The 12,158-nt window shown below is 47.6% G+C and overlaps 1 protein-coding gene across 3 annotated transcripts in view; it reads left to right on the forward strand.

Moving 5' to 3' along the window:
- The first annotated feature begins 2,015 nt into the window (after nt 1–2,015).
- Nucleotides 2,016–12,158, forward strand: part of UBR1 (ubiquitin protein ligase E3 component n-recognin 1) — a 122,057-nt gene continuing 111,914 nt past the window's right edge. For all 3 annotated transcript variants that reach the window (XM_019551684.1, XM_019551685.1, XM_019551686.1), the window contains exon 1: nt 2,016–2,114. In XM_019551684.1, the coding sequence (XP_019407229.1) occupies nt 2,052–2,114 (63 nt within the window). In that variant the 5' untranslated portion in view covers nt 2,016–2,051. The remainder of the gene's footprint in view (nt 2,115–12,158) is intronic.

Below are 12,158 nucleotides of genomic sequence, written 5' to 3' on the forward strand. Positions count from 1 at the left end.
CGCCCGCATCCTCCTGCCCTTCGCCAGGCAGTCCCGCCGGCGTCACAGCTTCTGCGTCGGCCGGGGGCGTGCCGGGGCTTGTGCGGCCGCCGCCGCCGCCGCCGCCTCCGCCTCCTCTCTATGGTAGTGCTGGCGGGGTGGCTGGCACTTGGCGGGCATCGCCTTTGGGAGGATCTCGCAGCTGCCCCTCCTTACCCGGCTGCTTCGGGCCCCAGACTGCCCCTCCCTGCCCGCTGCTCTTTTAGGAGAAAGGGCGAGGTCTTCCTAGGAGTCCTGAACCCTCGCGGCTGCAGCCCGGTTTCCTCAGAGGTTCTGCTCCCCAGCCCCCTGGAGAGGAGGAAAGACTCTCGGGGCGGGTGGGAAGCGCTGGAGCGGGTCACCCAGAGGGGTCGTGGACGCTCTGTTCTTGGAGGTTTTCAAGACCCGGCTAGACAAAGTCCTGGCTGGGATGATCTGGTTGGGGCTGGTCCTGCTTTGAGCAGGGGGTTGGACTAGATGTAACCTCCTGAGGTCCCTTCCCACCCTCCCTTGCAATAATTCTGTGATTGCTCGGATGCTGCCTTGTTGATGAAGTGCATTGCGGCTTGGTGATGTGGGTGCCACAGGCAGCAAGCAGAGAAGTCTTTAAAAGTACGTGTGTTTTGGCTGGATGGGGGTTAATCTCATGATATGGGGGGTGCCTGACTATGGTTTGATCTCTCCTGTCACATGCAAGTCCTCTTCACTATGTTACTATCTTGCCACCACCCTCTCTTACCAGGAAGGCCTCATGGGGAGCCTGGTATCGTGGCTTCTTTCTTTTTCCAGGTTGCATCTACACAAGATGCTGACTGCCCAGTAGCCTGATACTAATGTGCAGTAGGGCTGTGTGAAATGGCAGTGTTCTGACCTTTCGATGGAACAGCGTTTTGTTTGAAATTTTGTTTTGATTCAAAACAGCTGTTCCGTTCCATTGAAACAGGGTTGTAACAGCAAAACTGTTTCGACATTTCACCCATAGTATATAATGGGGAAGGACAAAACAGCCTATACCTTTGTCATTTCTGGCTTGATTTGGATGAAACTTGCAAGAATGGTAGCCCCTTCGGGGGCATGAAGCCTGCCATGTTTCAAGGAGATAAGTGCAGGGGGTTTGGGGAAATTGCACCCCAAAGTTTTGAAAGCAAAACTTGTGTCTTGTGTATGTTACACTGCAGGGGGGTCAAAACTGCATGGCATTCTAGGCCTGTGGAGGCCACAAAGCCTGCCACGTTTCAAGGCGATAAGTGCAGGGGTTTGAGGGAAACTGCACCTCAAGCTGTGGACAAGCAAAACTTGTGACATGAGCGACAGTGTGTGTGTTAAGGGGTACAACCAAGATCAGTGGCGATACATAGGAGGGCACGTGCACCCCCTGTCAGCCAGTGTTCCTGGGCAGGGGAGCAGGCCAGACCGCTGGTGCGCCCCCTGAGAGCACCAGCCGGGGACTCAGGGCTCACCTGGAAGCGCAGTGCTCTCTCTCCCACAAGTGTCAGTGGCATACCTGGAAGTGCCACTTGCGGGTTGGTGGGATTGGCTGCAGGGGCACTCCCCCATTCGTGGATGACTGACCACTGGGCCTGACCCAAGAGACACCAGTTGCCCATGATCAAGACAATCTTTTTCCATACCAGAAGTTGTTTCATACAAGCTACATTGGGAGCTAGCTAGATGGCAGTAGAACACACAATTGCTATGCTGTTGTTACTGGACCACCAGTGTTTGAAAATCTTGCAGCAAAAGGGCTGTTTTAGTTTTTTGGTGCAGTTGTTTCAAACACCCAAGCACTGAGACACGCATTAACAACTGGCCTAGTTTAGGGCGGTCCCGCTCGAGGGAGCGCGTAGAGGGCAGTAACTCGCCGCCTCTGCCCGCTGCCCTTTCGAGCCCAGCTCAGCCCCTGGCGGCGCGCGACAGGGACCGGCTTCAGCGGGCGCCACCGCGCATGCTCCAGCTCATGCTCAGTCCGAGCACCCGTGCTGTGGGGCCCAGCTCCCTCGGCAACGCGCTTTCGGGCGGCGGCGACACTCAAAATGGCGGACGGAGGCGACGGAGCGGCGGCAGCGGGCGGCCGCGGCCCCTTGAAGCTGGCGATGGTGAGGAGCCCGCTGGGCGGGTCTGCGCGAGGCGGCCGAGTTGAGCCGAGCCGAGCCGACGGCCTGCGACCGCGTCCCTGGGCACGGAGCCGGACCCGCCGCCCCCGGGCGGGGACCCCGGGGCGGGCCTGGCCCCTGGGTGGGCAGGTGCATGCAGGTGGCCTCGAATGAGCCGTGAAGCCTCTGGGGCGGCCTGCCTCCACCCCCGAGCCCGGGGCTTGTCCCGGCGGCTCCGCAGAGTCCTTTGGTAGTCTCCCCCTGCCCTTCGGGGCCGGGCTCTCCGCACCTTTCTCCGACCTGCCCTGGTCGCTCAGCGCTGGTAAAACTCTGCAGCTGCTCCGGGGCCGGGTGGACACGGAACAGTGCAAGGACATGGCAGTGTCAGAAGAACCATGCAAATGAGGCTTCCCTCTTCCTTATTTACTGAATAAATGCACCCCATTTCGGATTCATCCGAATGCAAATTCATCCGAAATGTCTTGATTTCATTTTCAAAATGCTTGTGTGTTAGATCTACTCTGATAGAGCAGGGGTCTGTCTTTCTAAGAAATAAAATGCAGGGCTTGACTGGCAGTTGACTCTGCCCAATGATAAAGTGTCAGGCATGTACGCTGTGGTTAGCAGACATAGCAGGCTCTGGTAACTATAAACCACTGACTTAACCAGGAGGCTTGGAGAGCCCCTTGAAGGGTGCCGTAGGGTGCTGTGCAATATTAGCACTGTTAGGTGTGCAAACATGATTGAGATACATCCAGAGATTTCAAATAAGAATTCAGTGTTAAGATCATGCTGACCTGCTGTGGTCTTTCCGAGTTGTTTGCAATAGAAACATCGCTGTATTATTTTTTCTGTAGTCAAAAAAAAAAGTGACAACTAAGAGCTGGCATTTGCTATGGGGCACCTTAAGTCTAATTGGGGGTGCTTTGGTTCTAGCAGGGTTGAGAACCACTGCTATAGTTGTAATATGATCAGAGAAAATCAAATCCTAATGAAAGCAGAGTCTTTGGAGAGGATACTGCTAAATAAGAATCAGCAGCATTGCTGCCTGTTCCTTTTCCTTCAGTGTTTCCAAAAGTATCTGTAGACTCTCTGGCTTGAATCTGTTGGATTGAAATACAGTGATTTTTAAATGCTAGAAACGGTGTCAAGCAAGGCCAATATCTATGTGGTATAACGCTTCCCTGGTCTCATGGGAAATTCCTCATGGGACAGACACCATGCTAATCCTATTACCTTTATCTGCTGCAGATTTTTCCTTCAGTATAGTAGAGCAATGTAGAGAGACCCTGGATGACTTGCTGAGAGTAGGTAGGGTCAGTTGCAGCCTAGCTTCAAAGACAACTGAATCTCTTCAAGTTGATTGGCATCTGTGGCTTTTTCACCGAGCCTGTGAAGGGTCAAATTGCAGCCCATGTGGTTCCAGAACCCAGAGCTGATTGATACTGCCACTCACTGCTCAAACTGCTTGCCTGTGTTTGAATTTGTTGGGTTTGTAGACTGCTGGTGACTCAAACCAGCAGGAGGAGAAAAGGGGGTGAGTGGCAGTAGCATTCACCACCTGGGTTCTGGAGCTGTGTCAGCACAATGGCTTTGGAACCATGCTGACAAGCCCACTCCTTGCTGCCAGAGGTGACTTGTCTGGCCTGCAAACAGCCCAGATCTGACCCAAAGAACTAAATAAGTTGGACAGGCCTGCTCTAGACTAATATCTTCTTTTTTCTTCTGCCTTTTTTAGGAGATGTTAGTAGGGCTTAGATACTTAAATTATTTTAAATATGGGAAGTAATTCTTAGAAATTTAATGCATTTTGTATTATATCTGTATTTTGCTGTTAATATTTCTGCAGGAAAAGAATCTTGTTCAAACTTTCTCTAAAAGTATAAATGGATGATGAAAGATAAAGAAGGTGGAGTTAAGTTTCTTTGTTGCTGCTTAGTAATATACTGCCTAGTTAGAGTTACGTTTCTCATTAGGGAGCAGGGAAATAAGGCCAGAGGACAGAATGCAAGTGATATTGTGTTAGCTTTTCACAAAGGTCACTGCCATGGGAGTGTGATGGATTTTGTGCCTGTGTGCTTTTACAGTAATCAAGCATCTGAAGGAAGGGGATGCGTGCATGAAAGTTGACAGTTTTATTCAAATTGGTGTGAGAGCACTTTTTTGGTAGAGCAGTGACTTTTTTGGTTCTAGTCCTGTTTGTGTCTTAATTTAAATCAAAATAGGCCCTTTCCACAACGTTTGTAGCAGTTTAACGTAATTAGTACAAACAAGAGCATGCTTTAAGTTGGGGGTGCTAAACCTGCAAGCATTGTTTTTCAGCAGTGCAGTGTGCTTGTAAGGGGGTTTGCAACAGGTTAAGTACTTAAAAGAGGATTTTTTTTTTGTATGAAAGGTTATCATCCTGTTTGAGGGTAAGTTTTGTATGTCGCTATAATTTGGTGCTGTTTTGGAGCTCCTTGTTCTTGGGTATGAAGCAGTATTCTGGTTGTGACTTCTTTCTGTTGTTTGCTTCAATGTACGCTTGCAAATCTTGGCATTCTCATTCTGGAGGCTCTCATTGAAGTCACTGGACTGTTTCCTCTCCCCAGATTCTGAAGACAGCCATGAGCTTTGCTTAGGTCTACACCATAAAGCTTGGTGCTCTAGTGCTGCTATAACAGCCCTATAATGTTGAGAGAGGTATACAAATCCAGCAGTGTGTAATTGCAAAGGTGATACTTCTGATGAGATGCACACCCATTTAGAGAGGAGGTGACAACCAGTCAGTATGATTCCACTGCAGTAGAAGACCCTGAGGTGAGCAGCCAGGTTGGTCCTACTCTGATAAAACACAGTCACAGGGCTGCCTAATTAGTGTGAAATAGAGATCCATCCATCTAAACCTGATTCCACCATAACACATTCCAAAATTAACTTAATCCACTTTCAAAATGGATTATTTAAATCATACTCATTGACAGTTCATTTTGGAGAAGAGCTGTATTGTATGGATTCAGGGCCTTTTTTTGGAGGGGGAACAATGTTAGTGGAAAATAACTCCCTGTAGGCAGCATAGTCTTTTAATGAACTAGGAAAGGCATAACACTGTGACTTACACTTCATTAGAAACAAAAAGTAGAAACCTAGAGCCTGCCAAAAGAATAGTCATCATTTGTAGAGGTAAACTTTACTTCCTATTCCCTAATTATGTTGCTTGTAATCTTTCGTTAAAATTACTGTTGGCTTTCTAATAATTTCAAAAGAACAAATGCATTCTGTTGAATAAACTATTCTTGCTGCTGTTTTTTATTGGCGTCTAACAGTCATTAAGTAGTTTGTCTGCTTTCATATTTACCAGATATTACCAGAATTATCTTGCTACCTTCTTGTTGTGGCTGAAAAATTTGGAGGGCAAGGGTAGTAACTAGATGACTTAAGGATTTAAAAATATGTTTTATAGGGCTCTTAACTTATAGTCTCAGAAAGAGTTAAACTAATATTATTGAACCTATTGATTATCTAGAGCTTGTTTGCCTTGAACATTTGCCCCAGTGTCAGCCATTTGGTGCTGTACCATTCACTTAGTTGAAATTGTACCAAATTGTATTAGTGCAAATTGTGACTTACCTTTCCAACACTTTTATTTTGCCCTGGGTGAAATTCCACTGAGCCTAAGTGGTGGTGGCAGTGGGAGGGATTGGGAGCAGATGTGGCGGTGCAGATGGGGGGTGGGGCAGGTACAGCTTTGACTCCAGACCCAACCAGAGATTGGGGTTAGAGTCAGAGCCGCAGCAGCCTGCCTCCTTCACCTTATACCTGAATCCCAGATGAGGGACTTATTTCTCTGTGGAGAAGAATCCAAGATGATGTTTTAAAGTAAATACAGTGTGACGGGCAGCCCTTCAGGTGTATTTTTAGAAATACCTCATACTTATGGCAGCAGCATGTCAGTTAGGTTTGTTGGAAAACCTTAACTGACGTGTTCTTCATTTTCATGCTAAATGTTGAGAGTTTTCATTGTAAACTGTTTGACCACTTTGTTACTGTAGTTTGAGTTAGTATTTTAATATAATATATAGGAAAAAAAGACTTATACCGTATCAGTAGCCTGTGAGTTTGAGTGTTTCTTGATGGTACAGCAAACTCTAGCATTGTATCGTGCTTTTAAATCTATAAAGGTCAAGTCAGGGGAGAGCCCTGTTTTTCAGAGGGTAGTGCCTTACATGGTTAAAAAATGTTACATTTTAGATTGAAAGTGGAGAAGGACCGAGGTATTCACTAACTTCTTAATTCTCATATTGGAATTTTTTGTTTGAAAAAGGTGTGTTTTGGGGTCCAGCTATGTTTTTCATCACTTTCTTATTTTTCTTATAATAATATAGAAATGTCCCAGTCTGTAGTTGGATCTTATTTTCTTTCATCACATGCTAGAAAACAGACAGCTTTAGATCAAAATGAGGAAAAAAGATTGATTTAGAATTTAAATGAAACCTTATCTGAAAGCATTGGCTTATAAAACCTCTTTAAAGCATAATAGTTTACTTTAAAGTTTACTTTAAAGCTTAGTTTACTTTAAAGAGGCTTTAAATAGTTTGCACATATACTGGTAACAGTTTTGTCTACTTATCGCATATTTCTAAAGTCTCTTAGTTAAACAATATCCTATTCTTAGAGTCTTCCGAGCTACAGACTGAACTCCGTTATTCTTCTGGCTGTTTCAACAACTGTTCTGGGCCCTAAAGTAAAAACTCATCCTTGAAGGAGTTTCTTGGGAATTTGGGGCTGGCTTTTGAATAGCACCTGCTTGCAGTCAGTCTGATCCTGTTGCATTTTACCAATTCACTTTAGCAGTTTGCTTCTCCCAACTCTTCTGGCTGACAGCTGGAATTCCCATCTCATGAGTGACAGATTTATAGTGCTCACATGCTAAACTTGTTTGTATGTTACTTTAAACTGGAATGTCTGGCCAAGGTACTGTTTTAGTTAGGGATATTGTGGAGGTCAGTTCCCTCATAATGGGTAATACAGTATTCTTCCATAAAACTGTCCAGATCTTGCTTTTATCCTGTGAACTAAAATTTTATTTTGTATATTTGTGTAAAGGTGCAGACTTGAAACACATTTGCTGCTACTAAATTGCATTTAAAAAACTGGCTGTAGCCAATGCTGTTTATAAAAATACCTTCTGAAATGCACAGAAGTAGTTTGAAATGGATTGAAAAGTCAGATAAAAATATCCTTTCAATATAAAATTAAAAAGATATAATGGAAGTGGATTTACTGGATTTAGACTTATATGGATTAATAACAAGGAATAACAAGCCCATAGTATATTCTAACTGATAAACGTGTTAAACTGGTAGCAGTAGGAAGTCTCACTTGAGTCTGTTCTACAGATTAATGTGTCCTATAAAAGCCTTCTGTTGCTTATTTTTCATACTATTTCTATATATACCTCTTTCTATAGCCATCACAGTAGTTTGTAGAGAAGCTATCATGCTTACCTCTAAGATGGAACTGGGTTAGTGATATTTCTGTTTTCAGATGCATATAATTTTTCATCCCCTGATAATCTTCAGGAGTGTTCCTTTAAGAGAGACTGGGAAAATCACAAAGCATTCATCTTTTTTAGTTACAGGGCAAAACGGCCCATGTGGTAGCAATCAAGATCTTGAGACGTTTCAGTGTACTTACGCGTGGGAAAAGCATTGCCTATTTTTATGGAGAAGTGTTTCGCTACATGATGAGAATTTCCTTTTTCCAAGGATTTCTAGTTAAATGACATAACATAGGGTGCAGTTTTTATGAAGTGAAACCACAGTCTGCTGGACAGTGAGTAAAAATGATTGGTTATTGCTTTGTTTCAGAGAACAGACCAAAATACCATAATAATGACAGAATCTGCCTGGACTCTTCTGACAAAGCTTACAAAATGAGAACTCCCAAAGATAGTTATGTGTGAACTTAGGGCACTGGATTCAAAAGGAGTCATCACAACTCAAACCCTGAGGCTTGAGGAAAGGAAGTATCTCATAAGGAGTGCACCTGCTTGGCCTCGTATAGGCGCTTCTGAGCAGCCTTGGAGCACACACCCGGTGCTGGCCACAGGATATGTCTTTGAGGCCTGAATGTGGGGTCAGTTTCACCCCTGAGGGAGGCCCCAACACTAGCTTGCCACTACTTGGTCTTCTTTTCTTCAGTGGTGGGGTTCCTCCTCGGGATTCCTTGCAGGCTGGGTACTGCCCTTGGCAAGTGTTCTTGGGGCTCCACCTCCCCTACACCCCAGCCATTTGCCAGCTTTTAGGATGGCCAGATGAGTCACTGGCCAGTCCCTCAGTGTTGTCATGTGCCCTCTTCTCTCCTTGCTCATCTTAGCTGTCCCTCTGCCCTGTGTGACTGTGGGTCTCGAGACTGTCCTTATCACTGTGTTGCTTCTCTGCTTGAGGTGTAGCAATCCTCTGTTCTGCCTCGGTTTTCCCCTCTTGACCTGGAGGGTCACTTGGAAGCTCACTCCCTGGCCTGGGCTCTGTACAACCTCCAACACAACAATGCCACACCAAAACAAAAACAAAAAAAGAGAGAAAAGAAAGGAATAATTGGGGCAGAGGGTCTCAGCCCACCCCACTCACAGATTCAGCGTATGTGGCCCTCCAGGTCCCTCGACACTGACCTTCTTGGCTCAGCTCCCCTGCTGAGCTGGATCCTGGGACCCTTCTAGTGGGTCTCTGTCTGGTCCCCTGCCAGGCTGCTGGTACATCCCAGGTGCAGTCTGGGGAGCAGCCTTGCCATCTGGCTCTGTCATTGCTGCCCCCAGGTCCATCTTTCTGCCGCCGTCTTTTAAATCAGCTGGGTGGTGATTCTTGATTGCGTCATCATCTGGCCTCATTCCCAGCCAGAAATAAAAGCAGCTGATGAACCGAGCAGGCGGTTCATCTCAGTGTGGCTCCATTACTCTTGAAGATGGTAAGTGTGTCCCATTTTCAGGGCTCTTCCTTTCCTTTGGGTGGGTCAGCCCTTAGCAAATCTCAAGACATACAATTTTATAGATAAAATATTTCATTTGGACCCTGGTTTCCTCTTGCAGTTGACAACTTTTAGCTAAATACAACTCATTCCATCTTTGCTAGGTGCAAAGCTGTTTTTATAATTGTATTAAAATGAATTGCCTCCCATGCATTCAAAAGGACAATCTTTTGTAGTCTAAACTTTCCTTATGAGTGAGATTAGAAGAGACATTTACCATAACTTCTGTCTGACAAGGCTTTCAGTACAGTAAGTTTCACTGTTACACCTGCAGGGTTAGTGAGTTTCCTGTTTTCACATAGCAACTATAGGGAAGCATTGCTTGAAAATAGGAAAGAATGACTGTAAATTGCTGGGATTTGGGGATCAGCTCAGTACCTGAAACGATTTATATTTTTATAAACATTAATTATTTTTTATTTCAGTTGATTAAATATCAAGTTGATGAGACCACACTAAAATAGTTAAACTGTTCTGGAAAATTCTTGGAATGGAACTGGGAGCTAGTTAGGGAAAGGCAGGGGGCGCTGCGATTGAAAGTAGGAACTAGGCAAGGAAAGAAAAGAGAGATATGACAAGGAGTTTGAGTGCAGGAAGTTGGGAGAACTGGGACTGGCTAGGCAGAGAGAACTGGACAAAGCAGATTGCATGAGGAGTCCAGGAAGGAGATGGGGAGCTGCTAGAGGGATCAGACAAGGAGCTGAGAAGAGGAAACTGAAATGGGTTGGGCAAGGAATTCAAGATAGATCAGACAACTAGAATGGGACTGGGCTAAGGAACTACGGGAGGGCAAGAAACATGATTTGTACTGATTAGAGGGAATGGAGCAGAAGAGGTCAAACTTGAGGGAAATGGGTATTAGAAACTGTGTCCACTAATAAACACTCCCTCCAGGTTCCTGACTGCCACCATTCCTTTTTTGTTACCAGATATCTATGGAAACAGGGGAGTTGTGTTTATCTCATTCTCTAGTGCTGATCTTTATAGAGCACTGCAGCTTATTTGTGTGTATTTTTGTAGTGCAGTGCAACCATATAGAGATACCAGAGATAACTCTGAATGTGATAGTTTGGGTTTCTCTTCCCAACACCAGTCCATCCAGGAAGAGCACAGACCATGTATGTGCAAATGTTTCTTCTGCCTGATGAAGGGCGTTTGTGCCCAAAAACTTGCTAAGAGGAATTTTTTCTTACTATTTGAGTTGGTCTAATAAAACACATTGGATTTACTTAAAGAACCTTGTCTTCCCAATACTTCATGCATGCTCAGTGTAGGCCAAGGACGGGCAATTATTTTGGGCGGAGGGCCGCTTACCCAGTTTTGGCAGGCTGTCGAGGGCCACATGGGTAGCCCCACCCCCTAACAGGTGTCCCGCCTCCTGGTTACCATCTTGGGACCAGTGTCCCAGTGTCTTGGGACCAATGTCCCAGGTCCAGCACTGGTGGGGCCCAAAGTGGGGCACAGGCTGGCAGGGGTCTGTGGAGCCAGGCTGGGCTGCACCAGGAGGGACAGGGTGGAGCTGGCCCGGCTGCACAGAGCCCCTGCTGGCTGGGACCCTGCGCTCCTGCCACCCTGCTTTGGGCCCTGGCGGCACTAGCCCCGGGACACTGGTATGGGCCCTGTGTTCCCGCTGTCTCCTGAGCCCACTTGCACCCAGTGCCCCCCAGCCCCATGGTACAGGCCGGGGGCAGCACACAGCCCCAGCCCCCTGCTCGCCAGTAAGGAAGAAGCTGGTGTTGTGTGTCGGGGAAAAGCGACCCCTCACCCGCCCCATGGCTGGTGCTCTCTGCTGTAGCTGCTTGCAGCCCATCCGGGGTTGTCCAGAGCAGGCACAGGCAGCGCCATGCGGGCTGCGACCAGCTGCATTGCGGGGCACCAGCCACGGGGTGGATGAGAGGCCACTTTTCCCCATGCTCAGCACCAGCTTGTAACCTGCCCTGCTGACAGCCTGGGCCCAGCTGACTCTGGGGTTGCCTGTTGGGCCTGTGCACAGCAGCAGCAACTGTGGCCCCCTTCTTGCCATGCCAGGCAGTGTTTGCTGCTGCTGCCTGCCCGGAGCTCATGTGCACCCACAGGAGGTGGTGGCAGCAAACATGGCCTGGTGCAGCAAGCGGGGTGGGGGGGGCCTCAGCTGCTGTTGCTGTGCACAGCCTCGACAGGTGAGCCTGGAGCTGGCATGGGGTCCAGGCTAGCAGTGGGGCTGGGTTACAAGCTGGTGCTGAGTGCAGGGAGGAAAAAGTGGCCCCTTGCGCTGCAGCCGCTCACAGCCTGCTTGGGGCTGCTTGTGCCTGCTCAGGACAGCCCCATGCAGGCTGTGAGCAGCTGCAGCAGGGAGCACCAGCCATGGGGTGGGGGAAAGGCCACTTTGCTCCAGGAAGAAGCAGGGAAGGAGCCTGGGGAAAAGCTGAGCAGGGGGGAAGTGGCCCCTCCCTTGCCCCATGGCCAGCGTGCTCTGCTGCAGTCCCTTGCAGCCCAGATGGGGCTGTTCTGAGCAGGCACAGGCAGCCCCCAGGTGAGCTGTGAGCCGCTGCAGCCTGGGACGCTGGCTGTGGAGTGAGCAAGGAGCTGCTTTTCCCCACACTCAGCTTTTCCCCAGGCCACATTTCCCTGGGGTCCTCCCCTGCCCTTCCTCCCTCCCTCCCCCGCCCCCCTTATTTGAGGTTCCAGCGTGGGGCACTCGCATGGTCTCAGGCCAGAAGCCCTTGCTGGGGGCTGGGGCCGGGTGGGCCCTGTTGTTGTAGCCCGCCTACTGCTCCTGGTTTCTGTCATTTTTGACAGGAACCAAGGGCAGATAAATATTAACTTTCTAAATTTTTAGGAGCCCTGTGGGCTGGATAGAATGGATTCACGGGCATAGGATTGACAGTATTTAATAAATGATCAGTTATTTTTTTATTTTTTTTCTATTCTGGCCTACGGGGCCCTTGACCATGTTTATAGTGTGGGATACAAACTCTGCTGTTAACGAAGAACTATTGACTTCCTCATTAATTTTTCTGTAATGTTCAATATAATAACTGTGCTATATAAGCATGTTTTTTG

This window comes from Crocodylus porosus, unplaced genomic scaffold, assembly GCF_001723895.1.
Source record: "Crocodylus porosus isolate Cpor-Errol unplaced genomic scaffold, CroPor_comp1, whole genome shotgun sequence".
NCBI classification, from domain to species: Eukaryota; Metazoa; Chordata; order Crocodylia; family Crocodylidae; genus Crocodylus; species Crocodylus porosus.